At 42.7% G+C, this 25,982-nt stretch overlaps 1 protein-coding gene across 1 annotated transcript in view; it reads right to left on the bottom strand.

Annotated features, from left to right (window-relative positions):
* LOC144824224 (uncharacterized) overlaps positions 1-25,982 on the bottom strand; it is a 178,322-nt gene that overhangs the window by 64,872 nt on the left and 87,468 nt on the right. The window contains exons 2-4 of the mRNA XM_078683371.1: positions 7,678-7,741; positions 7,137-7,274; positions 3,926-4,318 (exon numbers count right to left, since the gene is read on the bottom strand). Of these exons, the coding sequence (XP_078539497.1) occupies positions 3,926-4,318; positions 7,137-7,274; positions 7,678-7,741 (595 nt within the window). The remainder of the gene's footprint in view (positions 1-3,925; positions 4,319-7,136; positions 7,275-7,677; positions 7,742-25,982) is intronic.

Genomic DNA, 25,982 nt, shown 5'->3' with positions numbered 1-25,982 from the left:
CAAAACAGCCAATCTAAAGTGCGGGAGGAGTCAGTCCCAACAAAGTACAGACAACAGATCACCTAACAATGCAAGCACTGTATATGCTCGACCTAAAAAGGGGAATAGATCTAATTCAGCTTGTTACAGACTTATCTCACTCCTGGATCCACCCTTTAAAGTTGTTGGAAGGATTGCTTTTGCCAGGTTGGAGGTAGGGACAGAGGAAAATTATATTATCAGCATCATACAGTACAGTTTCTGTAAAAAACAAGGCACGGTGGAGCAGTGTTTGAACTATAATATAGTTTAGTTAAAAAGGGGTCTCAGTATAGGGCCTTTATGGACCTATCTTCAACATTTAATACTGTAAACTGTTCACTTTTGTGGGAATTCAACTCCGCTATGGGTGCAGATAGGCCACTAATTTACTTTTTACGCCAATTATATGGTGACACTAAAGAAGTGTAATCTTGAGCCCATCTGAAGATAATGTAGAAGTGCATCATATTCATGCATTGTCAGCACTCTAGTATACTCTGTCGTCACTAATGTACTAAAGGGAGTGGAGCAGTTCATACTAAAGGGTGTTTTATTCGAAAAATATTTATTTAGAATGTGATTAACAACATTTTATGACAATGTATGTATTACCGTGACAGGGATAGAGTAACCTAAAATGTCATATTGGAAAATACTTAGTTAAGATGTATACGGATAATGTTTGACCTTTATATATAATTTGAATTAATCCTGTGCAAATGCATTTACACTGAGACATTTGTGATTCATTGCATTTATTCACACCTTACGCAGATGCATTTATTTTGTGTGTAGAATAGTGCTCATATTTTGTAACCCTGTGCACATGTTAACTTAGCAAAACTAGGCCTCGAGAAGAAATTAGTTTACTTGCTGCTCACATTAAGATTTGTGATTAAATTCATGTATAACCTTCAAGTATGGAATGTATGCTGCTGAGTTGTTTCTACTGCAGGTGTGGACAAGCCTCATTATTTAGAATAAAGGTGTTTTTGTGCAAGTAGATAGCAGAGCATTGGAAGGAGTAGTCGTCCAAGAGAATCACGGTAACATGTGTGGAGAGGAGTTCTTATGGGAAAGGGATGGCCAAGGATGACATGAGATAATGTGTTATCCGGCTGAGAAAAGGTTTTGAAGTATCCAGTTGTACCAGAGCTATGGAAATTTCCCAAGGAGGAGCCACATGAGAATGTCACGTCGACGGCAGATGATATTATTTGCTGTGTCTAGTTAGAGGGAGAGTCCATCTTGGGTTTCCCTAGAGAGCAGATTTATGCTGCTGCTTGTGTGGCTTTAAGAAACTTGATCCATCCTCAGAGTGTTTCTACTGAAGACTCTGATGGCTGGCACCTTTTTTTCCCTCAATTAAGTCTTTACTTAATTCTCTAATGTAGGGTTGTCCTTATTAAAGTAGTGTAGGGAAAGGTAGTTTACTCATGCTTGTTAAAAAGAATCATCTGACGCAATTTAACCTTCATTTTTTCTTCCTAATTGCATGTGTCATTTTCCTAGAGTTAGTCATTTCCTTTGTACTATATAAGGTACATCTCTTAGGAAGATTTGCACTTACTCTGATCTTTTAGTACTTTTACGATTTTATTGAGAATGATCTATATTGACTTGTTTCTGAATGTATAATTAAACCTACTAAACTCAAATCAAAGAGTTGAGTGGACTAATGTGTAGCCACATTGGTTGCACTGTACTGAAATGATAACCAGTGATTTGAGTCCTTTCACTGTTCACTCTAGTAGAAAGATCTATCTTCTCTGGAGAGAAAATTTGTAAATGGGCTTAGAGTTTAACAACATCGAGGCCAGAGTAAGTTATGGTGGACAGGAAGAATGTATGGATCTGTTTGAGGGTAGGAGAGGAGTAAAGGAAGGTATTATTTTAGAGTCTTTTTGTTTACATTGTATATTCATAATTTTGAAAGATTTTTATTGTAAAAAGTACAGGAAATGCCACAAGTAGGATTTTGCCTACTACTGATACTGCTGTATGCAGATCCCACTTTCCTGATGGCATGGAAAATGTCCCCCAGTGTTTAATCAAGTCTTTTTCTCTTTTTATGGATAATTTGGGTATGACAGTGAATTGCAGGAAATCATTTACAATGTGCATTGGAGCAGGAAAGAAGAAGCAGGTGCCCATTTCTTGGAGGATAACAAGTTGTCATCTACAAATATATATATATTTGTTAATCCAGGCCTGTTATTTAGTGCTCAAAACTCCACAATACCTCTACTGAAGAATAGAAGTTTGTAGTTTGATGAAGCTATTTCTGTAGTGTTTAGATTTGCTGTAAGATTGGGCATTGAGCCTCTAAGAGAAATTATGACTATATATAAACGTAAATGTGTGGTGGGGATAATCTATGGGGAAGGCATCTTGGGGTTCCTAATGCTGATATGAATCAAGCAAGTTGAAAATAGGGGCCTGAAAAGGATGCTCTCAGTCCTCTCTTGTCACTCCATTTATAGCTGTCACCCATGCTTCCCCCTCTTACTGTGGAAAGCAGTAAGGACAAAGGAGGCTGCTTCTCTACAGGAAGATAATAGGTGAATGTTTGGCCTTGGATGATGTGATTCATATCCCTTTTCTAAATGATATTAAGATTTCATGTGAAAGCATTGGCTCACCTACCTTCTTCGAGCATCCAGAATCGATGAGGGGAATAAATAGAAGAGATCTCTCCTCTAGGAATATTAAGGTGGGAACTGAAGAGAGGGAAGCCAGAGAATTTAGCAAATTGTCAGTTGTACCACATAGCCCTTTGATAATAGTGCCTGAACTACCGTCTTACCGTATTATGATACAGAATGTGTAACACTGGTTTCTAACGGCCAGATTTAGGCTGGGCACTGTTCACTATTTATATGCTTTTCTGGAGGGAAATGGCAATGGTAGCCAATTACCACAATGTCCGTAGGATAATTACTCAGAGCAAACTATTCTCCATCTAACTCTTTTTGTGATTTGTATGTACCACCGAGGAAAAGATACCTTCTACTGATAACATTTTAAAATTGTGTACAATGTATACAAGACTTGATGGACCTCCAGTAACTACATTCCTGCTTTACTTGCTCTTCGATCGTGAATTTCTTTTGTGCAAGTTATAGAAAACTAGAAAGAGGGCATTGTATTTTAGGGTGGATATTTGTATTGTTTTTATACGCATGTTTTTTTTACATTTTAGGAAACAATGTGAATTTATGGTGTAATTTATGGTGTAATATTTATGAACTTAGTTGGGTATGTGTTCCCTGAAATGTATTTAGATTAATTTGATTGGACTCAGGACTGTTGTATATAGATTTTGTGTACGGGGAAATAGGATCAGTTTTATGTCATTGTTATGCTGATTTTAATGTTGTATGAAAATATGATGTGGTATATGGCTAAGTTAGCCGAATAACGTTTATGTGATTTGATTTGAGAACTGCACATTGATGGAAACATATTCATTATCGACCTGAATACAACTGACACGGATTGCAAATGCTATTGGTGTGAAGTTTATTGTAATTAGTCATTACCAGGTGTGATAAAGGCTGCACTCTTCGTTAAATTTTGGCACACCAAACCTGCATGAACTTCACAAGAGCTAAAGGCACGGTATTTACTGGAACATGTGGAGCTTGATAGAGCAAGCACAAATATGTGCAATTTAGTCAGCAAAATGTAAGAATTTGGGTAATTATAAAACATACAATATATTCTGATCACTTCACAGTCTAATTTCATTAGATGCAATTACTATTGCTTTCAACATGGGCCATTTGTAGTCAGGTCCACAAGTGGTGAAGTGTGACGGACAGATAGATAGATCCTGGCAGCAAGTGTTTTCACCAACACAGAAGTCAGCATTCCCCAAAAGAATAGAGAGGTGGCTTCCTACCTGCTTGTATTCTTGCCAAAGAATGCACGATGATCTGTGCAAATTTACCAACATTCTCCAGATGTGCTCTTTGTATATAAAGGATTCTGCTGTTGGCATCATAATGGGACTCTGCAACATTCATGTACTCATAGGGGATCCTTTCAGGTAGCAGGAGCACAGGGGGGCTCTGGCAGTAGGACCTGCATAAGAAACGTATGATTTCACAGCCAAATCGGTAGACCACAAACTCTTGGGGTGTGAGCGTGTCGAGATCCACTGGGTTTAGATCATCTGACTCCAGGGAGGTAACATGTTCATCTCTCCACCGAGGCTCTGAGGCCTGTGCATTTATCTCAGAATCTGAAATACAGGCATTTCCCACTGGATCAGCTCTTGCAGTCACAGGTTCCCCTAGGAAAAAATATATGTATTTTCATTAATTGCATTGAAATATTTCTTATGGGTCTTTCCATTTATTCAGATACACTGGAACTTTGTGTGTGCCATGCTTTCCATAATGATGAATTTTCCATATTTAATGTTCACTATAATCTATATCTTCTGCATAATTTGCAGATTTCTAAAGAAATGTGATTCTAACTCAAACTATAATAATGACTTATAACAGTACACCCTAATGAAATGTAATGCAGTAACTGACACATTTTAAAAGTTGACTGCTATGAATTCACCAGCTGATTTGTATTTTGATGTATTAAACGAATAGGACACTTTACCCTGCACACTTTTACTCCCCATGCCATTACCCCGCAAAATCTTTTACAATGAAGGACTTTACAACGCAATCTGTTACAATGCATTCCCCATTACAACGCAATTTAGTATTCTAACTGCACGGGGCGTTACTTTGGGGAATGCATTGTAATAGTTTGCATTGTAAAGCCCTACGTTGTAAAAGATTTTGCGGTGTAAGAAATGCGGGGTATTGGCATGTGAAGTAATGCATGCGGGGTAAAGGATGTTTCCCGTATTAAACAGTGGAGAATTTAACTCCGGTGGCGTACAAACCTCTGTGTATACAATACCAGATTACTTTATGAAGAAAATGCTTTTCTTTTGGAAACGAAGACACTGCATGTTTAGGTGTGGAGAGAATTTAGAATATTTCCAAACATTGTCCATCTGTTTTTTAGAGCTCACGTATGTTAAATCTTAAAGTGCTTAAAAGTGAGACACTTTCGCTCTAGATAAGTAAAGTTCAGTGCTGTTGTACAGGACTGCTTCTGGGTGCAAAGGATATGTATTAAACTGTAGTACAATGAGAACACACAATGCACCCACAACTGAGCTCCAAGAGAAAATAACATGTTAGTGTACTAAGAATGCACCTGTAAGGTTTGTGTCCTGTGAATGAAACATCGTACTAGAATTACATAAAGCAAGAAAGAGATGACAATCGCACTCAGGATTCAGTACTTGGTATCTTTGTAAACACACACACACACACACACACACGCACGCACACACACACACACACGTTTACCATACTAAGGTAAAAATAGAGTGGTGTTCTTGTGGTTTTAGGCAATGAAAACCATTCCTTATTGAACAAAACTATCCAAGAGAGATGCCAGTCCCATGTAGTTATTGACAGGGGTATAGGATGGCCCTGGACTTTACCTTGGGCCCTCTGACTCCACTGTGGCCAATAACTACCTGGGGGTGCCCTCCTACTTGGATAATAATGTGTAAATAACATTTCTATTGTTTTCTTCTGAATGTGTAACATTCATTCCTTAGAAACCATTACCTATTCTAAAAGAAGTGAATCCACTTCTCCCACTGTGTAGTAAAATATCCTACCGCCTGATTCTCAAACAATTCTTCACCAAAGACCTTAGCTACACATATGCCTTTATTTACAAGTATACAATCATAGTTGGTATTCGCAAAACACACACTTACACTCGCAAATTGATTTCCTCACATGCAAATGTAGCTGAAAACTATGTTTTTTTGTGTTTGAAAATCTGCCAGTGGTGGGGAGAAGTAGTTCCTGAGCAATGTGGCCTTGAAAACTCATTGTACATATACAACTTGGCGAATCTGTGTGTCTTTCTCCATATATTGCAAAGCACATTATCATCCAACATACAGTTGGAGATGTATTTCTATGGAGTTCAGGTTTATATCCATAACCACGTGGGAATTAGGTAAGAACAACCCCAAGATAAGAGGGGATTAGTGGATCGTCTTATCCATTGGGAAATATGTGTCTTGTGCAGACAATGTAAGTTTTAAAGTTGAAAGGTTGGGATGCATGCATAAATGTACACTTACAATTTGTGAATTTTAGTACACCAGGAAAGCTGTGACTTTTGACAGCTACCAAAGAGTATTAATGAAATTCTTTGTGAATTTCAAAATATTTTTAAATGTACTCCAAATCTAGACATAAGCCTGTGAGTAAATATCTCGCAGTCATTTGGGGATCAGAGCTACAATAACTAGATAATTATGTCTAATATGAATGTACTTCCCATTTTGTATTCACTCACGCTGTTTGGCATAATATGCTACCTTTGACTTTTGTTCTTCCTGCTATAGTGTTTGCATATCATTAGGTTTAAAGGTCTAGTAGCAAAACAAAGGTATCTTCAGAGCCTGATTTAGAGTTGGGAGGATGTAGGACATCCTCCAAAAAGCAACAGATGTCCTTTTTGCCCTATTCTGAGTGCACAAACATGAATACACATATGGTGGACGTGACATGACATCTGTCGCTTTTTGGCGATGCCCCACATCTGTCAAACCCTAAACCAAGTCCTTTATCTTTATAACAGTGTTCACTGATGTTGCTTTCTTTTAGTGCAAGAGTAGTAATGTATTTTGGGATAAACTTTACTACACTTTCAGAAATGTAATGCAGAAATTAGAGTTGGCTACTAAGTCCTGGTGTAATAACTTAATATAGAAATGTTGATACTCAGTGTAAGAAGTTTAGTATTACCTTTTGTTTAATGAACCCACACAAAATAATGTGGTAAAACGTGCGGTATAATCTGAACAAAGTGCCACACCGCTGCCTTATTTTGCATTTGGGTACCACGTTCTTTTGCTGGCTGTTACTTCTGTGTGCATGGACATTTGTTGGAAAAGGAGAAATGTGTTTTAATCTAATTCATAAACATTACCTCTGCTTATACATAATTCTTTGTGGTGCTGTAGCAATACCGGGCAGTAATATGCCATTTCTAAGTGTCCTTACCTGTATTATATGGTAGGGCTTCCAGTGCTCGTTTTATATCCATTAGAGTTCTCGATAAAGGGCTACAAGCTATCCACCTCTCAAGCTCCGTCTCTGTAGCAAGGGTCATCATGGCGCATGGTGTCCGAAGGTTACGACCTAGAAATCAGAGGAGTCCCACATACATACATTTACACTCGCAACGTCATTAACAGCTATGCATTTAAACGTTCCTAATATGTGAATTACTTGATAACCCACCATTTATGTTTGAAACAATGGGGAACATACTCACTGACAAAAGAGATAGGATTCTTGTAAAAAAACAAACTGAAAAATGATGGACCTTTGCTCAGTATTATCCTTCTACCTCTGGCCGTTCTCTTACACTCTGAGTTGCTTTCCCAAAGATGAGCATACTCGTATTAACCATCTAGCATAATAAAATATTCATCCATCATCAATATGGTGATGCTTTCCTTCATTGACTAAATTTGCCAGTTCCCAAGTGGTTTGAGAATTAAAGTTCGAACTAAAAAGACATTCACTGAAAGCTACTTACATGCACATGTTGCAGGAGGGTACTCTTCTCCAGAAAAGTCAATCAGCTGATAAAGCCTGGAGTCCTGAAATACAAAAAGAAGGCTGGGGGTCACCAACAGGCCGTGAACCTGAATGACAGGAAGACAATTCATTAAGAGGTCATTAGAGCACCAGCACAACTCTCTCTCGCCTGGAGAATATGATAATGCACATGTTCTAATCTTAGGGCCTGATTAATAGACCGGCCGTCATAAGACCGCTGCACTAGCACTGACGAGGGGCTGTCCGCCGAATTATAAAATCTAAAAGTCATCGCGGCAGAGGACCACCAGCTGCTCTAGATAACAGTCGTTCCCTGGTGGAGCTGCGCCACAATGGGACATGCCTCCCGGGACTTCGCTGTCCCGCTGAGCATATTAAGAGTTCATGCACCATCAGCCATTTTATGGATGGAGCCCCGCCATGAAAGGCTGGTGGTGCAGGAACAAATGGGGCACTTCAGATGCTTTATGTTCTACATATTGAGAACCATGCCAAACTACACACTCACTGTTAAAAAGGGATCCCTTTTTGGGTGGTCACCCCCCCTAAATTCTTTTACTGAGTCACCTGCTGGTAATCTTGAACTCTGTCCCTGGGACACTGCTATCCAGTGCCTAGTGCATGCGCTCTGCCCCATAAACATGTAAAAACTGACAAATTCAAATTTTCACATTTAACTTTGATATAAAGCTATAGCATAGAGAGCAGAAATACACCCATAGCATAGAATGAGACATGCCCCTTGTGGACTGCAGCACATTTTGTGCCATCCACTACAGTGGTAGTGAAAACATTGTTTCTGGCCTACCCCGTGTTCTCTGACAGTTGCAGCTTGAACCTTGCTCTCAATAACCTGTCAAAATCACCCTTGTGACAGGTAGGAAAACCTGATTTAAAATATTAATTACATAAACACCTTGGCACAGCTTGGTGTCCCGAGAACGGCTGCATAACATTTAGCAGTCACATATTATATGTGGCATTAGAATTGGCATGTTCTCCTCAGCGACTATGCACAAAACCAAATTGTCAGTGGTCAGGCAGTAACTAAGGCATAGGGAAAGTGAAATTATAGATTATAAACTTATATATATAACTTTTAACCTGTAACATCGACAGACTCCAATTATAGACTTATTTTTATATTTTATAATAATCTACTCTAATGGTGAATTTATATTCTTAATAATTATATTGAAAATTTAACTTTTAGAAAGTTAAACTTACCCTGCCTGAGGGTGCTGGAGGCTTTTGCATTTGCATTCCTGGAGCAGAGACACTATCTGGGAGTTGGGAGGTGTTTTCTTTCCCTGGCAGGAAGATCGACTAGCTTCTTCCTAGGAACTTAATTAACTTCAAAGAGGCTGCGGTTCGAAATTACCATCTTTTGTGTGGTATTCCCACAGATTTATGCATTCGCCCCCATATTTTTTGCTGAACTTGCTTTTGTTTGTATTGGGACCCAGTGCACTTTAGCTGTGATAATCGGAGGCAAAGTGTTAGTACTCACCCATCAAAACATTGTAAAACTGGTATACCTCTGATTAGTGCATTTAATTTACTTATATCACACTAGTATATGCTGCTGTATGTACCCAGGGTTTGTAAATTAAATCCTACTAGTGGGCTGCGTGAAACATCCTTTACGACGCAACTTTTACCACGCAGTGCCTTTACAACGCAGGTTTTTCAACGCAAGTCATTACAACGAATTGCGCTGGGGGGCACTCTAGGATAGGTAATGGTTTAATTTACTATCCAACACCTTCCCTACTATCCACGGGGACTGGAGTTGGAATAGTAAATTAAACTATTCACTATCCAGCACCCCCCGATGCAAGTCGTTGTAACGGCTTGCGTTGAAAAACCTGCGTTGTAAAGGCATGCGTAGTAAAAGCATGCGTTGTAACAACGTACATCCGTGGGCTGCAGCATTCATTGTGCTGCCCACTAAAGTAGCACTGCTAAATATGTCTCAGACCTGATACTGTAGCCAATGTGCGCAGTTGTAAATCTCCTTTTTTTAACCAGGCCAAATAAGCCTTGTTCCAGGTCTAAACCTTCCCTTTTAATATTTATAAGGGAGTGTTAGTACTCACCCATCAAAACATGGTAAAATTGGTATACCTCCGATCAGTGCATTTAATTTACTTATATCTCCGTAGTATATGCTGCTGTATTTACCCAGGGTTTGTAAATTAAATACTACTAGTGGGCTGCAGCATTCATTGTGCTACCTACTAAAGTAGTACTGCAATATGTGTCTCAGGCCTGATACTGTTGCCTATGTGTGCTGTTGTAAATCTCCCATTTTAACCTGACAAATAAGCCTGTTTCAGGTCTAAACCTTGCCTTTTAATATTTTAAAGTCATTCCTAAGATAGGCCCTAAAGGTTCTTAGGGCATGGTATATTAAAAAGTAAGACATGTGTACTTAAGTTTTACCCATCCTGGCAGGAAAACACTACAAAAGATGCTTTTCACTGCAGCAAGGCTACCTCTCTTAAAGATTAACACTGGGTTAACTCATTACACTTAATACGTGATAGTTTATAACAAGAGGGAGAATTATTTAGACAAGGGCAATCACCACTCCTAATGAGTGGTAGGTCCAGCCTCAGCTTACGCCCTAAAGTGAAGAGTAAGTACAAAAAAGGCTGGGCTGTTCCTTAGGTTAAAGGAATGTACATATCACAATAGTGTGCAGGATGTTGTAGGGCCTCGTTGAGTCCTACGATTGGGCATCCATTTTGTTGGATGTAATGCCCTCACACACCCTTTCAGGTGTCATGCTTCATCATCTGGGCTGCTCCTCGTTGGGTCGGCGGTGCAATACCCAACGGGCGACACCCCAAAGAGGGGCTCTTTGGCGGAGATCTTTTATCCAACTGCTGTTTAGATGACGTGCGGGTGTGGGGCCAGAGAGGCGTAGACCTGTTAGTGTGGGTTAAAATAAAGCTAGGAGTACCAGGAATGACTTTATTCTAGAAGTCCCCTGCTCTAATTAAAAACAGAACTAACCGGTACTCGCTGGAATATTATGCTTCCAATTACGAATCACAATTTAGTGTGTGCTATAGTCGGTCGACATGTTTCTCGCTCTTGTGCAGTGGCTAGCGATTCTTCAAGACCTACAAATAAAGAATATATCTAAGGTTTCAACTGTCTACGTCAGTATGATTACTCTAGTATTTAATGTTAAGAATACATTCAAGTTAATGAGCTAACAGAACAATTGTGTTTCCTGTATAATACCTGTGTTAAGCTGCATCTACCTAATTGGTTAAGTATACAGACAACAACAGTATCCGGCGGGTTATACAGCGGGTTTTGTCATCCCACATTAGATTACTCCTGTGTAAACTCCTATGGCACCTACCCCTCGCCGCCGGAACCGGGTCACCCGGTTCTGGCGGCGAGGGGTAGGTGCCATAGGAGTTTACACGGGAGTAATCCAATGTCGGATGACAAAACCCGGGTATGACAAAAAACAGGTATTATACAGGAAACACAATTTTTCTGTTAGCTCATTAACTTGAATGTATTTTAACATTAAATACTAGAGTAATCATACTGACGTAGACAGTTGAAACCTTACATATATTCTTTATTTGTAGGTCCTGAAGAATCGCTAGCCTCTGCACAAGAGGGAGAAACATGTCCACCGACTATAGCACACACTAAATCGTGATTCGTAATTGGAAGCATAATATTCCAGCGACTACCGGTTAGTTCTGTTTTTAATTAGAGCAGGGGACCTCTAGAATAAAGTCATTCCTGGTACTCCTAGCTTTATTTTAACCCACACTAACACGTCTACGCCTCTCTGGCCCCACACCGGCCCTTCATCTAAACGGCAGTTGGATAAAAGATCTCTGCCAAAGAGCCCCTCTTTGAGATGTCGCCCGTTGGGTATTGCACCGCCGACCCAATGAGGAGCAGCCCAGATGATGAAGCATGACACCTGAAAGGGTGTGTGAGGGCATTACATCCAACCAAATGGATGCCCAATCGTAGGACTCAACGAGGCCCTACAACATCCTGCACACTTTATACGTGATAACTTCAGTTTGGGAGCAGTTACATCACTATTCTAAAATTGCTACTTTTAGAAAGTTGTCATTTTTCTGCCAGAACCAAATGTACCTGTCTGCCAGGGTCATATGAGTGATAATGGCTCTCCTGTGGTATGAAGTGTCTTCCTTTCAGAAAGGGGACAAATGAGTCTTGGGTGTGGAGAAGAATGTTCCTCTCTTTAGCAGGATGGCCTGGGGGGATGTACTTTCTGGGCTCAAAAGATAACCTGAGGGCTCTGCCCACCCACCTCCTGACTTCTGAAACTCCCTGCCCTATCACTGGCAAATGAGCACACCTCTGGATCTACATGCCCTTTGTTACTGTAGACAGGTTGGAGGTAGACCTAGGGAAAGAACTGACCAGAACTAGTTGAGGTTAGACAAAGGGGATGGCTGTGACATACAGTTGGCACTGGGCATACAAGTAGCACCCACAGATTCTCTCTTCAGAACTTTGCTGTGCCTGTGGAGACTGCCTCCAGTCCAAAGTCTGAAGCAAGACTGGACCTGGTTGCCTTGAAACCAGTACCCCAGCTGTGACTCCAATGTCAATTGTCTGACTTCCTGTTTGAGCTAGAGGGGCACAATGAGCTTTCAAAGGCCACCCCTGCCACTGCCCAATGAATTAGAACTACCTGGACCAGCCTGGAACCTGATGCTGGCCTCGGCTAGAGTGAGTCCTGAACCCCAGGAGGTGCCACTCCAGGTCCTGGACCCTCAGCTGGTGTCAGTGTGTACTCATCCAACCTCAAAACAGCAAGAACTGGTCTCCATGTGAAAATCCAGAGTAACTATCCCCCTCAGTCTCCTCGCAACAGAGACCGGGCGTCACTGAGAAAAATGCATGAACTTCATCTGACTGCTGATGCACCTTCCTAGGCTACCAACTCCGGGCTTCCACAGTGTTATTCATGTCAACCATGACCAACCAGCATTTCCTGCCAACACAAGTTTCTGACTGAGGCTCTGTGAATGGACCAGGACTAAGTTAAAAGGTCAACTTAAACTGGGACGAACCTTGTCCCTTTATCCAACTCGCGCTGCATCGGGGTTGGCCTGAACTTCTGACTTTGACATGGTCTAGCCTGACCAGGTAATCGCGATTGCTGCTTTGTGCTTCTTGGCGCTATTTCTATCTAAATATTTAAACATGTATAACTCTGGCTCTACTCCTTGGATTTTTTTCATTTTGGCATCAGTGTATTTATTAAAATATACTATATTTTCCAATATTGGTTTTGGATTTTGATTGTGTTGTATTTTCATTTTATTAAGTTTGAGAGCTGCATAAATACTCGACATATTGCCTCTAAGTTAAGCCTGGCTGCTTTTGTGCCAAAGTACCAGAGGGTTAAGCACAGGTTTATTTAGTGATTTTTGTGGTTCACCCTAAAAAGGGTTCTGTTTATCAGTTGAGTGTGGCTCTCACCCTCTCAACTAATAATAGACTTTCTTACACCTGCCATATCACAATTAAATGTTAGGAGACATTTGGAAATCCCCAACCTTTGTCCCCGCGCTCATCTGGCACTAAATTCAGTGAGAGGAAAGCTAACCCCTGTACTGATTTTGAGTGACACAACTCTGGTTGGGCTACCAGGCTCTGCGAAGGAGGAGAAGAGTTTCCTCAGGTTGTACTTTGAGTGTTCAGAGGCACTGTGAGATTGTTTCCAGTAGGGCAAACAGAAACTGCTGAATGAATGGTCAGTTTTGACCCAGGGAACCTTTATCCCATTGCGTAGGGAGTACCCAAGAGTCACATCCACCCATTAGATGGTGCAAGAAATTATTGTGGCATCCCAAGACACCTTCTTTAGAACGCTTATTGGACCTGCAAATGATCAGAAGATGGCTGGACCTGCTGCTTGTGACCTGAGAGGAGCCCTAAAGAACTGTACCTGTTCCCTCTTGTACTCAGGACAAAGAAGTGGATGCTAAGGGTATCCACTTCCCAGGGAGAGGATGTAGCCTTACGGCTATAGCAGTCGGCTTCGAAGCTGGGGAACCAGGTTTGAGTCTCGGCAATGATGCTCAACATCCTGTGATTCTGGGCAAATCACTTAATCTCCTTGTGCCTAACATAAATGAATGTGTATTTGTGTAACAAAACTGGTGCTATGTAAAGCGCTCTGATACCCGATATCTTTGGGTCTAGTTTGCGCTATATAAAACTCTCTAAAATATGTTTTTGCAAAGGGTTAGTTGGCTAAAGTCCTATGTACCTACAAGGATACAACAATGTGCAAGAGCCCTATTCAACTGGATCTGGACTAATCTGTGTTGCTTGCCTATGCCTGACACCCTGAAAGCCCCTAAGTTCCCACTCCTGTGTCCTTGGGAACCTTGTAAGTCTAACCCTATCACTGTTTAATCACCAGAGGAAAATTTGAAATCCTCTGAAAACTTTCCCTACAGAGCTTCAGAGGACGCTTGGGAAAAAGTATTCAAATGGCAGGTCCACACTTCCATCAACTCTGAAAAAATACCAAGTCCTATATTCCTTTGGGAGACAGAAAGTTTTCAATGAGAAATCTCCAAGAGCTCCAGCAGGACAAACCTGCTTCAGGCTTAGCAAGGGCTACAATTTCAGTGGTGGCCCAGTAATAAAGTCCCTTTCTGCATTGAAACCTAAAAGAAATGTAAAGCTTTCCCTTAAAAAGTGACATAGTCTCTTTCTGAAGTGGCCTTAGAAACTTTTTTGAATATATTGACCTCCATAATTTTCACTGGGACCACTTGCTGTATCTGACCACGCTTAAATCGTGCCTAGGTCCTGGGCTACCACTACCATAGACTTCCATGGTGCTTTCTGCCTTTTGGCTCTATTTTCACTTAAATCCAAAAAAAATCATATCTCTGGTTCTCCTTATTGGATTTTTTAGTTATTTGGGGCTTATTTTTCTGAAAAAACCTTTCCGTTTTTAAAAATAAATTGGTTGTGAAGTTTATTGCATTTTTTAATGATTTGTCCAACTGTCTATGCAATGCTTAAATACTTTACGCATTGACTTTGATCTGAGCCTGACTGTCTTGTGGTACATTACCAGTGAATTAGCTCAGGTTTATTTTAATTAATTTGCAAGCCATCTAGCAGGCGGTGACTTTACCATTTGAGACAGACACTTGTCCTCCAAAATAATAATCTGATTTCCTACACTCAATATTCCATCTCTAGTAAACCGTGAAATATCAAAGGAAATGTACAATTACAGAGCAGTGGCACATCACTCAATACTGCTTTCTGGGAACAGGAAGATGGGCCTGGATGGAAGTCTACAGAAGGGTTACGGACAACCACAAAGCACTGTGTTGTGCTCAAGTGACATTGGAGAAGCTTGCTGTGCGAATAAGTGAAATAGTTTTCTGATGGAGGAAAAGGGAATGGTTATAGCACTAATGAGTGTGATTTTCCAAAGAAAATATTACTTAACGTTGGTACAATAATTCTTGCTGAGAGAAACTGATTGAACGTCAAGGACAGCGACAAATACAAATCCCTATATGTTTGCAGACACTGGAATCTTATTAATAGCTGCAACACTCACTATGGAGGAGCGAGAATAAAAAGGAATCTACATGAAAATTGTGAATACACAGCAAGGAAAATATTACTTACCCTTTAAGCATCCATTCGTGGCTTGCAGTGCTGCAGATTCACATGCTCTGCATACTCCTGCTATCTAGTGTTGGCAGACTGATTTACTTATATCTGGATCCAATGTGAGGTTGCATGGTGTGCAAAATAATGATGGACTGGTATGAAGCCTGAGTAATTACCATCCATCACTTTTGTATACTTTATTATGTCACCCTAAGTGGGACGGGTATGCCCAGACATGAGTCAGGTGCAAACTGTCTCACTAGAAACAAAGCTATACCTGGCTGATAAGCCAATATTAAGGGTGAAACTAGTGCTGGGTTGCTTGTCTTCTGGCTCAAAGAGGACATGGCTTGACAGTTCAGGCTGACCTGTTCGCATTGGAGCGGGGTTGAGGCTCATCTGCATTTGCCTTGGTCCAAACTGACGTGTCATGGTGGATGAAAAATGAAGGATTGGGTTACAGCCACAAGAGATCGCCAGTGGCTGAGATGACTTTAAGCATCATCCTTCACTTTTTTTTATGCCTGCATAGAATGAAAAGCAGTTCTTCCCAAAGTGTTGGCTAGCCAGAGGTTGTTGCAGAAGATTAAAAAAGTGTGCGTAGTACATATTAGCCCACTTGAGCTTGTTGTTGTGCTAGGATATTCACACACTAGTGCCTAGTGAATGTCTGTGGTGTGGACCAAGCATCTGCCTTGCAGATATCAGCTATTGGTATATTACCTAGAAACACTATAGAGGCTGCTTTTTTGTGTTTCCCGGTGACTCAGTTCAGAATTGGTCCTTGGAAGGGATGTATTTAGAGGGTTTGGAGGTGGCTTTTGCTCAGGTTGATGGTGAAACCTAGATCGTGGGGAAGATCTAAGGTGGTCTGTGTGCCAGCCAAATATTGCTGTTTGCTTGCACTCTTTATTAGCCACTCATCAAGATAAGGGAAGATGTGCACGCTGCTCTTCTAGAGATGAGTACTACCACTGAAAAGCATTTGGTGAAGACTCTGGGGATAGTGGTTACTCCGAAGGGCTGAGCTTTTAATTGAAACTGCTGTTTAGTTACCAAAAACATGAGGTAGCAGCGATGTGCAGGGTGAATCGGGATATGAAAATAGACATCCTTCAATTCAGGACGGTCATGAAGTCAAGTCACCTTGTTTCAATAGTGGGATGACCTCCTGGAGTATGACCATGTGGAAATGCTCCAAAAGGATGTACTTTTTGAAGGGCCAGAGGTCCTGTATAAGCCTGAGGGACCCGACTTTTTGGGGAATTAGAAAGTACAGGGAGTACATTCCTTTGCCATGTATGTTCCAGCAGCACAGGCTCTATGGCCCCCTCGAGTAAGAGCGCATTAACATCTTCCTGGAGGATGCGCTGGTGCTCTGGTGAGAGAGAGTGTTTGCAGGTGGTTTTGTGGTGGGCAGTGAGTTCCAGGCTCTAACCCTGCTGTACAATAGACAGAACCCATTCGTCTGAAGTGATGCTTTTCCATTGCAGCAGGAACGCCTGCAGGCTTGCCCCGACAGGTGTTGTGTGATCAATGGGAAATTAGAGGAAGTCACCACTTGATGAGTGCGGATCCCTGAGACGCACCACCTCAGCCCTTGCCCTTGGAATGTTTCCCCTATAGGCACCACTAGAATAACATAGGGAGGCTTGTAACTGGTGCTGTTGTTTCTGCACAGAGTTGGAGGCCTCTAGAGAGGTGGCTTTGGTACCACCATGAAATTGTGAAAAGTTGCACCTGGCGATGGAGACTGGACAGCTCCCATTGTTCTGGCTGTGTCTATATCTTTTTTTATTTTTTCAAGCATCTGATCAGCTTGAGGCTCAAAGAGGTATTCTTCATCAAACGGCATGTTGATCAAATGCTGCTAGACTTCTGTCTTCAAGTTAAAGACATGGAGCAAAGCATGCCTGTGAATCAAGACGACTGAGCTAAAGTCTCTGGCGGCAGTGTCATCTATGTCGAGAGCACACCTGATGGTAGTATTGGAGATTGTTTGCCCCTTCCCTAATATCTCCTGTGCCCATTGTTTGTATTGTTCTGTAAGAAGCTTGAACAGGTATCTGATTTTATCCCATTGGACATGGTCATATCGGGACAACAACCGCACAAAGTTGGAAATCTGCCAATGAGTTGCAGGCTGTGTGGCAACCGGTTTCCCTGCTGCATCAATTTTCTTACTCTTTCTGGCAACAGGGCATCCCCGGTGACCTGTGCATTTGCCCATTTACGGGTGGTGTGCACTACCAACGAGTTTGGTGGGAGCTGACCTTTGCTGTAGGGCGGGTCACAGGGGGAGGGCTTGTATGTATTTTGTTAACCAATGGAGTAACTATCCTAGCCTTGACTGAGTCTTTGAAAACATCCTGTGTAGGCTTAAGCATCCCTTTAAGCATGGGCATAAACTGTGTGGAACACGAAGTGCATGAGAGTGTTTCCATCAGGAAGTTATGCTCCTTTGCAAGGTCTACCTTGTGAAAGGTGGCTGTCCTGTGAATTACCTCGTGGCAAGAGGTGATATAATCACAAAGAAATGATTTGGCACGATAGAGGTTGAAGTCATTGTCACCTGTCAGGACAACACCATAATTGCCCCACAGATTATCCTGGGTCTCTGGGTCTTAGGGAGTATAGTAAAGGTCTATGTGCGGAGGACTCCACTCCCAATAAGAAGAATGTGCAGAGCCCTCTGGGGAAGGAGGCAGAGGTCCCTGACTGATTAGTTGTTATACATACAGCCTAGGGGCTACGTACTTTTCTTTTACACTCACCGGCTGTCAGGGCTAGTCGCTTGCCTCCATTCCTCCCCGGTCCACCTCAGCACTTGTGCTGATTGAGTGGAGGGAGGTCTGGTCAGCGTACTTGCTTCCGGTGTGCCATTCCTCCGATGCAATCTTGGGAGAGAGACTGCCTAGTTTCCCTCCCAGGCTCATTTCCTTCCTACATAGAAATTGAGGACGCGCAGCAGACGCGTACAGCGGGGTATAGGTATTACTCACAGCATGGTGCAGGTATTATTCACAGCAGTGCACAGGTATTATTCACATCAGGGTTCAGATATTACTAACAGCAGGGTTCCGGTATTATTCACAGCAAGGTTCAGGTATTATTCACAGCAAGGTTCAGGTATTACTCACAGTAGGGTAAGGGTCTTACTCACAGCAAGGTACAGATATTACTCACAGCAGAGTTCAGGTATTATTCACAGCAGGGTACAGGTATTATTCACAGCAGGGTACAGGTATTATTCACAGCAGAGTTTAGGTATTATTCACAGTAGGGTTTAGGTATTACTCACATCAGGGTTCAGGTATTACTCACAGCAGAGTTGAGTTATTATTCACAGCAGGGTACAGGTATTATTCACAGCAGGGTGCAGGTATTATTCACAGTAGGGTTTAGGTATTACTCACAGCAGGGTTCAGGTATTACTCACAGGAGGGTACAGGTATTATGCACAGCAGGGTTCAGGTACTATTCACAGCAGTGTACAGGTATTACTCACAGTAGGGTTAAGATATTACTAACAGCAGGGTACAGGTATTACTCATAGCAGTGTTCGGGTATTACTCACTGCAGGGTTTGGGCATTACTTACAGCTGGGTACATGTAATGCTCAGAGCAGGGTTTGAATATTATTCACAGCAGGGTACATGTATTACTTACAAGGGCTCCCTCTGATCGCTGTCCAGCGTCTCTTTTGAAGCAAATTTCAGAGGTCATCGGGACAGCACATACACCGCTGTTGAATGCCATATTCTGCTCAGGCATTTTTCCCAGCATGTGGAAGAAGCCCTCCATACTTACCTTACTGAAGAAACAGACCCTTAACCCAAAAGACCCTAATAATTATAGGCCTATATATCGCGGCTTCCGCTTCCCGCCAAGGCCACGGAAAAAGCCATGAACTTCCAACTCAGTGCATTCCTCCAATATAACAAAATACTGTATCCATCCCAATATGGGTTTAAAGTAGAGCACAGCACTGAGCTAGCCCTAATTAAATCGACAGAAGAATTCAGGCAGGCCCTGGATAGGGGAGGCAATGATATACTAATTCTGCTAGACCTGTCCGCGGCCTTTGACACGGTCCATCATAAAGTTTTGATGGACCGGCTGTCTGAGGTGGGGATAAAAGGACTAGCTTGGAAACTACTGCAGTCGTTTCTCTCTGACAGAATGCAAACCGTGGATTTGGATAGTTGCAGCTCAAAGCCTTTCCCCCTTTCATGTGGGGTGCCACAGGGCTCGTCTCTTAGCCCGACACTTTTTAATGTGTATGTGGACCCCCTAGCCGGAGTGATTAGATCCTTTGGTTTCCAACTAACTTCCTATGCAGACGACACTCAACTAGTGTTGTCATTAAGAAAAGGGTCTGAAAAACTGGGGCACGTTTTCACGACTGTATGGTGGCCATCTCAGGATGGATGTCCGCTAACTGTTTAAAACTGAACTCGAGCAAAACCGAGGTCATTAAGTTCGGGAACAATCCATATGTGTGAACATCGAACTGGCGGCCTGAAGGGTTGGGAATTTGCCCTACACCCACTAAGAAAGCAAAGAATTTAGGGGTAATAGTGGCAACCAGCTTGCGCTGGGTGACCAAATAAGTATGGTAATTTTAGCCTGCTGCCTGGCATTCAAAATAATTAGGAAAATTATGTTTTTTCTCACTGAAAACGGCCTCATGACTGTGATCACGGCCCGTATCATGTTACGCCTTGATTACTGCAATGGCCTATATTTGAATGCCCAAAAGCAGCATATCAACAGACTTCAAATCGCTCAGATTGCTGCGGCTAGAATGTTGTCAGGGACTCCGAAATTTGTTTCCGTCAAGGAAGATTTTAAACAACTCCACTAGCTCCCCGTGAAAGAAAGAGTACGCTTCAAAGCACTGTGCACCATTTTTAAGGCGCTCAATGGAGTTGGACCCGACTTCCTGAGGCGAAAAATACAATGGTTGAATTTCCAGAAGAACGCTACGCTCAATTGGAGTTAAACAAGTGCTAGTCCCCTCATTTACAAAACTCAACTAGGGAGGCAGGAGTTTTTTCACTTGTGCGTCAAAGGCATGGAATTATTTCCCTTTCTATCTGAGAAACTCCACAGATCTCATTTCATTCATTAAGGGGTTGAAAACATGGCTCTTTAACCTGTAAAATACGTATTACTCTTTCCAGAAGGCAGTGCTCAGCGCCAGGACACCCGAGGGTAACGGTGCGCTCTAAAAATGCAAATAACATAACATAACACGCACCTGGTTTCTAGTATTACTCACAGCAGGGTACAGGTTTTCTTACAGCAGGGTGCCGATATTTCACATAGTAGGCTAAATGTTACACTATATGGGAAGGGCTGGAGCCTGCTCGTCTAAATGCACTCCTGCTGAGATCTCTATTGTGTGTTTAAAGGCTTGTGGTAGTTGCAGAAGCAATCCCTATGGTGTCACTAAGGTCAAAGTTCACGTGACATCACTCCCTGTGATATCATCAAATAAGCTAGTCAGTTCTCACTCCTCAGCATTTTGAACACTTGCCAGCTCAGTAGTAAGAGGCTTGGACTCCAGTCGAGGATCTGGAATATTTTTTTCATTCATTGTTGTTGCATTCACAGTAGAAAGCGTTAATTCTGTGCGTTCAATGAAACATCTGTTGTGTACAGTCTAATGACGAAACCCTGTTTGCTGTTTTATGGTATTTGGTTTACAAGTAATTGTTAATGTTTATTTTAGTGTATTATTTAAGACTGTATTGCACATGGCTTTGCAATGTTTTACCATTTGTCTGATGTAGTTTTAGTCTGTTCATTTAAGGTCTGACTTGAGAAAAGGTCATATGATCAAAATGAAAGTTCGTTAGGCCACCTGGATATGAGAATACTAATAATGCTTCATAGAAGTTTATATGCACTGAGTGGTTTTCTGGGTCTCCTTGATGTATCGCAAATATTGGAACTGAATAATCTAGTGCTTAGAAAACAGTGGAGGGAGTGCTTCCTTAATCTAATGTGCTTCATGCTGCTTTTACCGTTACCCACTTATTGTGAGGGAATGATTCCATGCAGTGTTTGCGTGTCGGGAGGCTCACTGCATACTCTGTATATCGGTGGCTCATTGTTTAGTACTTGAGTGCTGTTTCTTCTTTCTGTGCAGGGGTTTGGTAGTTTAGCATGTCATGTATATGTCTAAACCCTAGTATGAGCAGTGTACTTTACCAATGGATTCCCTGATTACAAGAAGGCTACCTTGCACCCAGTTATTGAGTAGCTGCCAGACGTCCAAGATTTTTGAGGGATGCAAGATGCCCCAGTCAGTAGTGTAGCGAAACTTGAGGGGGGCCCCCTGCAAGGTACATGGTGGTCCCCCCTTAGACTGAATCAGTAGCTCTCAGGCCAGGGTACTGTGCTGAGGAGGCCTCCAGTAGCCCCCCCCAGGGGATGCTGGGACTATGTTACGCTACTGGATTCAGTGTAATTTCAGGAGAATGAGCTCGGTTTACAAGATTCAGTATTGCTATCAGTAGCGACACTGGGGATGTAGGCCTGTGATAGGGTTGTCCTTTTCAGGGTTTAGGATCTGATATATAATGGGTCATCCAGGACTGTGTTTGAATGCAATTATGGTCTAAGCATCTGTCTACTTTGTAGGGCATTTTGTAAAGCAGAACATTTACCCGCAGATTATATCCTCAATATGTCTCAACCTGCAAGGACAAAAAGGAGTTGCTGCTCAGTCAGGTTTTTAGGATTTTCGCATAGAGACGCTTCTTCTCTGCCTAAATGTGGGTGGAGGATGAGAGTTTCAGAGCTTGGTGCCCTGCACATTAAAACATCTGCAACCTCTTCTTAAAGCCTGAATTTTATCACAGAAAAAAAGATTACGCCCTAAAGGCATTGCGAACAGACACAACGCATGATACAAGTTGATTTAAATTGAACCCTGTTCCCAACAGGCTACCAATACAATGGAATAATAACAGTGGTGGCTGCTGGTGACCAGAAGTGGAGGGCAGCAGGCGTTAGGGGAGGTGGGTTGAAATAAAAGATCACTTACCTGTGCCTGTTCCTGACTCAACCAGCACACAGGCTCCCAGACTCCCCTGCGCCAATCACAATGCTGCTGTCCTGCTACTACCGGCATGACAGCAGCGGCGTGATTGGTCTGAGTGACATGGTTTGCTACTCAGACAGTGCCTGCGACAGTTCTCCACCCGGCTGAGCAACACAGCCATTTGGAGAAAAGCTAAGTGCGCATGACAGTTTGGCTATCCTAAAACAAAACTGTCATGGCCACTTATGGTGCCAGTCACTCCTCCTTCCTGCTGGCTGCTGCTGTCCATCAGGATTGCAAAAACACAGTTGATGGACAGAATGTAGAACAATGTCATACATTCACCGCAGTACAAGGATCTGGGCCTAAATCCATCGTTTTTTGCACTCCACACCACCCTGGGTTAGACACTGGCTATATGCAAATCAGCTCTGACCCTGTGCCTCATGGGAACAGTCCAGTCCGAACTACCAAGCCATGTCTTTCCCAGACCGGAATCAAGCATCCAAGGACCGGTTTCTGGCTATCAGCCTTCATCAGCCTGGATAGCTTGACTCCAGTGGTGTGGAGAGCCTGGGACTCACGTCTGAGCATACCCAGCCCACTCGGGTGAAAATTGCGAAAAACACAGTTGATGGACAGAATGTAGAACAATGTCATACATTCACCCCAGTACAAGGATCTGGGCCTAAATCCATCGTTTTTTGCACTCCACACCACCCTGGGTTAGACACTGGCTATATGCAAATCAGCTCTGACCCTGTGCCTCATGGGAACAGTCCCGTCCGAACTACCAAGCCATGTCTTTCCCAGACCGGAATCAAGCATCCAAGGACCGGTTTCTGGCTATCAGCCTTCATCAGCCTGGATAGCTTGACTCCAGTGGTGTGGAGAGCCTGGGACTCACGTCTGAGCATACCCAGCCCACTCGGGGTGAAAATTGCAAAAAACACAGTTGATGGACAGAATGTAGAACAATGTCATACATTCACCCCAGTACAAGGATCTGGGCCTAAATCCATCGTTTTTTGCACTCCACACCACCCTGGGTTAGACACTGGCTATATGCAAATCAGCTCTGACCCTGTGCCTCATGGGAACAGTCCAGTCCGAACTACCAAGCCATGTCTTTCCCAGACCGGAATCAAGCATCCAAGGACCGGTTTCTGGCTATCAGCCTTCATCAGCCTGGATAGCTTGACTCCAGTGGTGTGGAGAGCCTGGGACTCACGTCTGAGCATACCCAGCCCCGGCTCAGCACTGGAAAAAAAATGATAATAACATTGCGTGATTCTCATTGTATTTTTCTTTTTTGCACTGTTCAGAGAGCAGTGGGGTGATGCTCCTCCGCCTCAAAGGAGAAGCCGCCACTGACTAATGGAGTGAGACAAAGCCGTGATTTTCCTTCCAATGAAACAAGTATGAACTACTGTAATCTGGTTAAATTGTGGCCTATCTAGAATAGGTAAACCCAAATAAACAGTATTAAAGAAATCTACCCATGAATGCGCACAGCCTTTCAGTACCAAGATTCTTTGGTTTCAGGTCAGTAAAGGTAAGAATACGCTTAGGTCTTAGGCAGAAAATGTAGTTTTCAGACATAGCAGATACCTAGTTTCCTAAAGAATGATTAGAGTGAACCAGGATGCCTAGGTTTCTTACCTACTTAGAAGGGGAAGCAAGCATGTTCCCAAAGCATGGCCTTAAGCTGTCGCTCCCACTATTAAATGTATTCTGTATAAGCAGAATTTCAGTATTGCAGTGATTCAGTTCAAGACAGTTAGAATTCCTCCACAGAATCACACAGTCTAGGCCAGTCTAGAAGATGTTCAGGGTGAGGAATATGTACTGTGTTGCAAATTAGCAATGACCGAATCCTTTTGGCTCCTGAAGGACTCCGTAGAGCTGTGATGTAAGTATCACAGAAGAATGCATTGAGGGTTGATTTAGAATGTTGGGTTTGCAGTTAAACGCAGATGAATAAAGACATGTAATACTAAGCTCCATGTGGGGTGTTCATTGGCGTGTACCCAGGCTAGGTAGGATGCTACAATTTTCGACGAGATAGTGAATCAGTAACTCAAAGACTGACAGCCCTCTCCCAGAGCGTTTGCAGTGGTCAAGCAAACTGCTTGTGCATGCCACATATGCTGTTGTCAAAGTAACATTTACAGCTATCATTAAATATGATCGAGAGGCCAGCACATTGCAAGGCCTCGAAAATTAGCTGCATAAACCAAATCACAGTGATCTACAAGCAGTGTAATTATGTTCCACACTGGGTCACAAAATTGCTGCATTCCTGAAGCCACCAACCATTCGATACCGCCAAAAAGTGAAATATTGGCAATAGAGTGATTGTTTGGCTAGAGACATTTGAAGATTTAATTTATGGACTTGAAGAGACTGATAACAAAAAGATTATCAAATATCTCAAAAATCTTTTTGGTGATGGTGTAAAAGAAGTCATAAAGAAGATGACGCGAACTGACGAAGAAATCACAAACCATCAATTTAAAGAAACTTTGAATCTCAAGTTTAATCCACTGCCCAATGTGGATAACGCAAGATACATTTTCAGTCAAGAGCAATAGAAAGTTTGTGAAAGCATTGAGGAATTTGTGGAGAGACTCAACACACTCATCAAACACTATAAATTCAATTAATTTAATGACAAAGAAGCTATACATCTTAGGGTTATCGATGGATGCTTTTCCGATTCATTCAGGTGACGAATTCTGAGAAAAACACTTAGGGGCCCATTAGGATGTCGGGCGGATTGCCTCCACCAGGCTGGCGGAGGCAATCCGCTCAACATCCACACTAGTTTTCCCCCCCGCCATAGTAGTATGGCAGGGGCACCGTGGTGGACGGAAAGACCGTCTGCCGCTTTTCCGCCCCGGTCGCCTTGCGGCCGGGGCGGAAAATGTTTAATATGGTGGAGGTGTCTCATAGACACCGCCAGCCATATTACAATGGGCTTTCAGACATGCCTTTCCATGGCGGCAATGCTGCCACGGAAAGGCATGCGGTCTTCACTCTGGGGGCCCCCTGCGGGCCCCCAGAGTGAAGGAGGGGTGGGGGCTGCACACGGGGGGTACCTGTGGTACCCCCCCACATTTGCATAAACAAAACGGCAGGCACCGCGCGGTGCCTGCCGCTTTGTTTATGCAAATGCTGTAATGCATTTCTAGCATTGTGCACCGCCCGCCACAATGCTAGAAATGCAGGATGTGCCCGCCACTGTGGCGGGCTCATCCTAATGCACCCCACGGGACCGCCGACCTTATGGCGGGCGGTCCCAACCCCCTAGTCTGGACAGAAAGTGTTAATCGCTGCCAGTGCTGAAGAGCATGACGATAGACAAGCTGCTGAAATGGAAGCCGGAGGTACCCAGGGAGAATCAGTCATGAGTGTGAAACTTTAGCCAAAGTAAAAGACTGAAGGACAGAAGGTGATGTCTACAAGTGAAATGAGGTTGTGTTTTAGATGTGTATTTTACTTTCCACACGAAGGTAAATGTCTAGCCATTGGATAAATATGTAAAGGCT

This window comes from Lissotriton helveticus, chromosome 3_1 (assembly GCF_964261635.1).
Source record: "Lissotriton helveticus chromosome 3_1, aLisHel1.1, whole genome shotgun sequence".
Taxonomy (NCBI): domain Eukaryota; kingdom Metazoa; phylum Chordata; class Amphibia; order Caudata; family Salamandridae; genus Lissotriton; species Lissotriton helveticus.
Note: the sequence above shows the minus strand (reverse complement) of the source record. Positions and strands in the feature narration are given on the sequence as shown.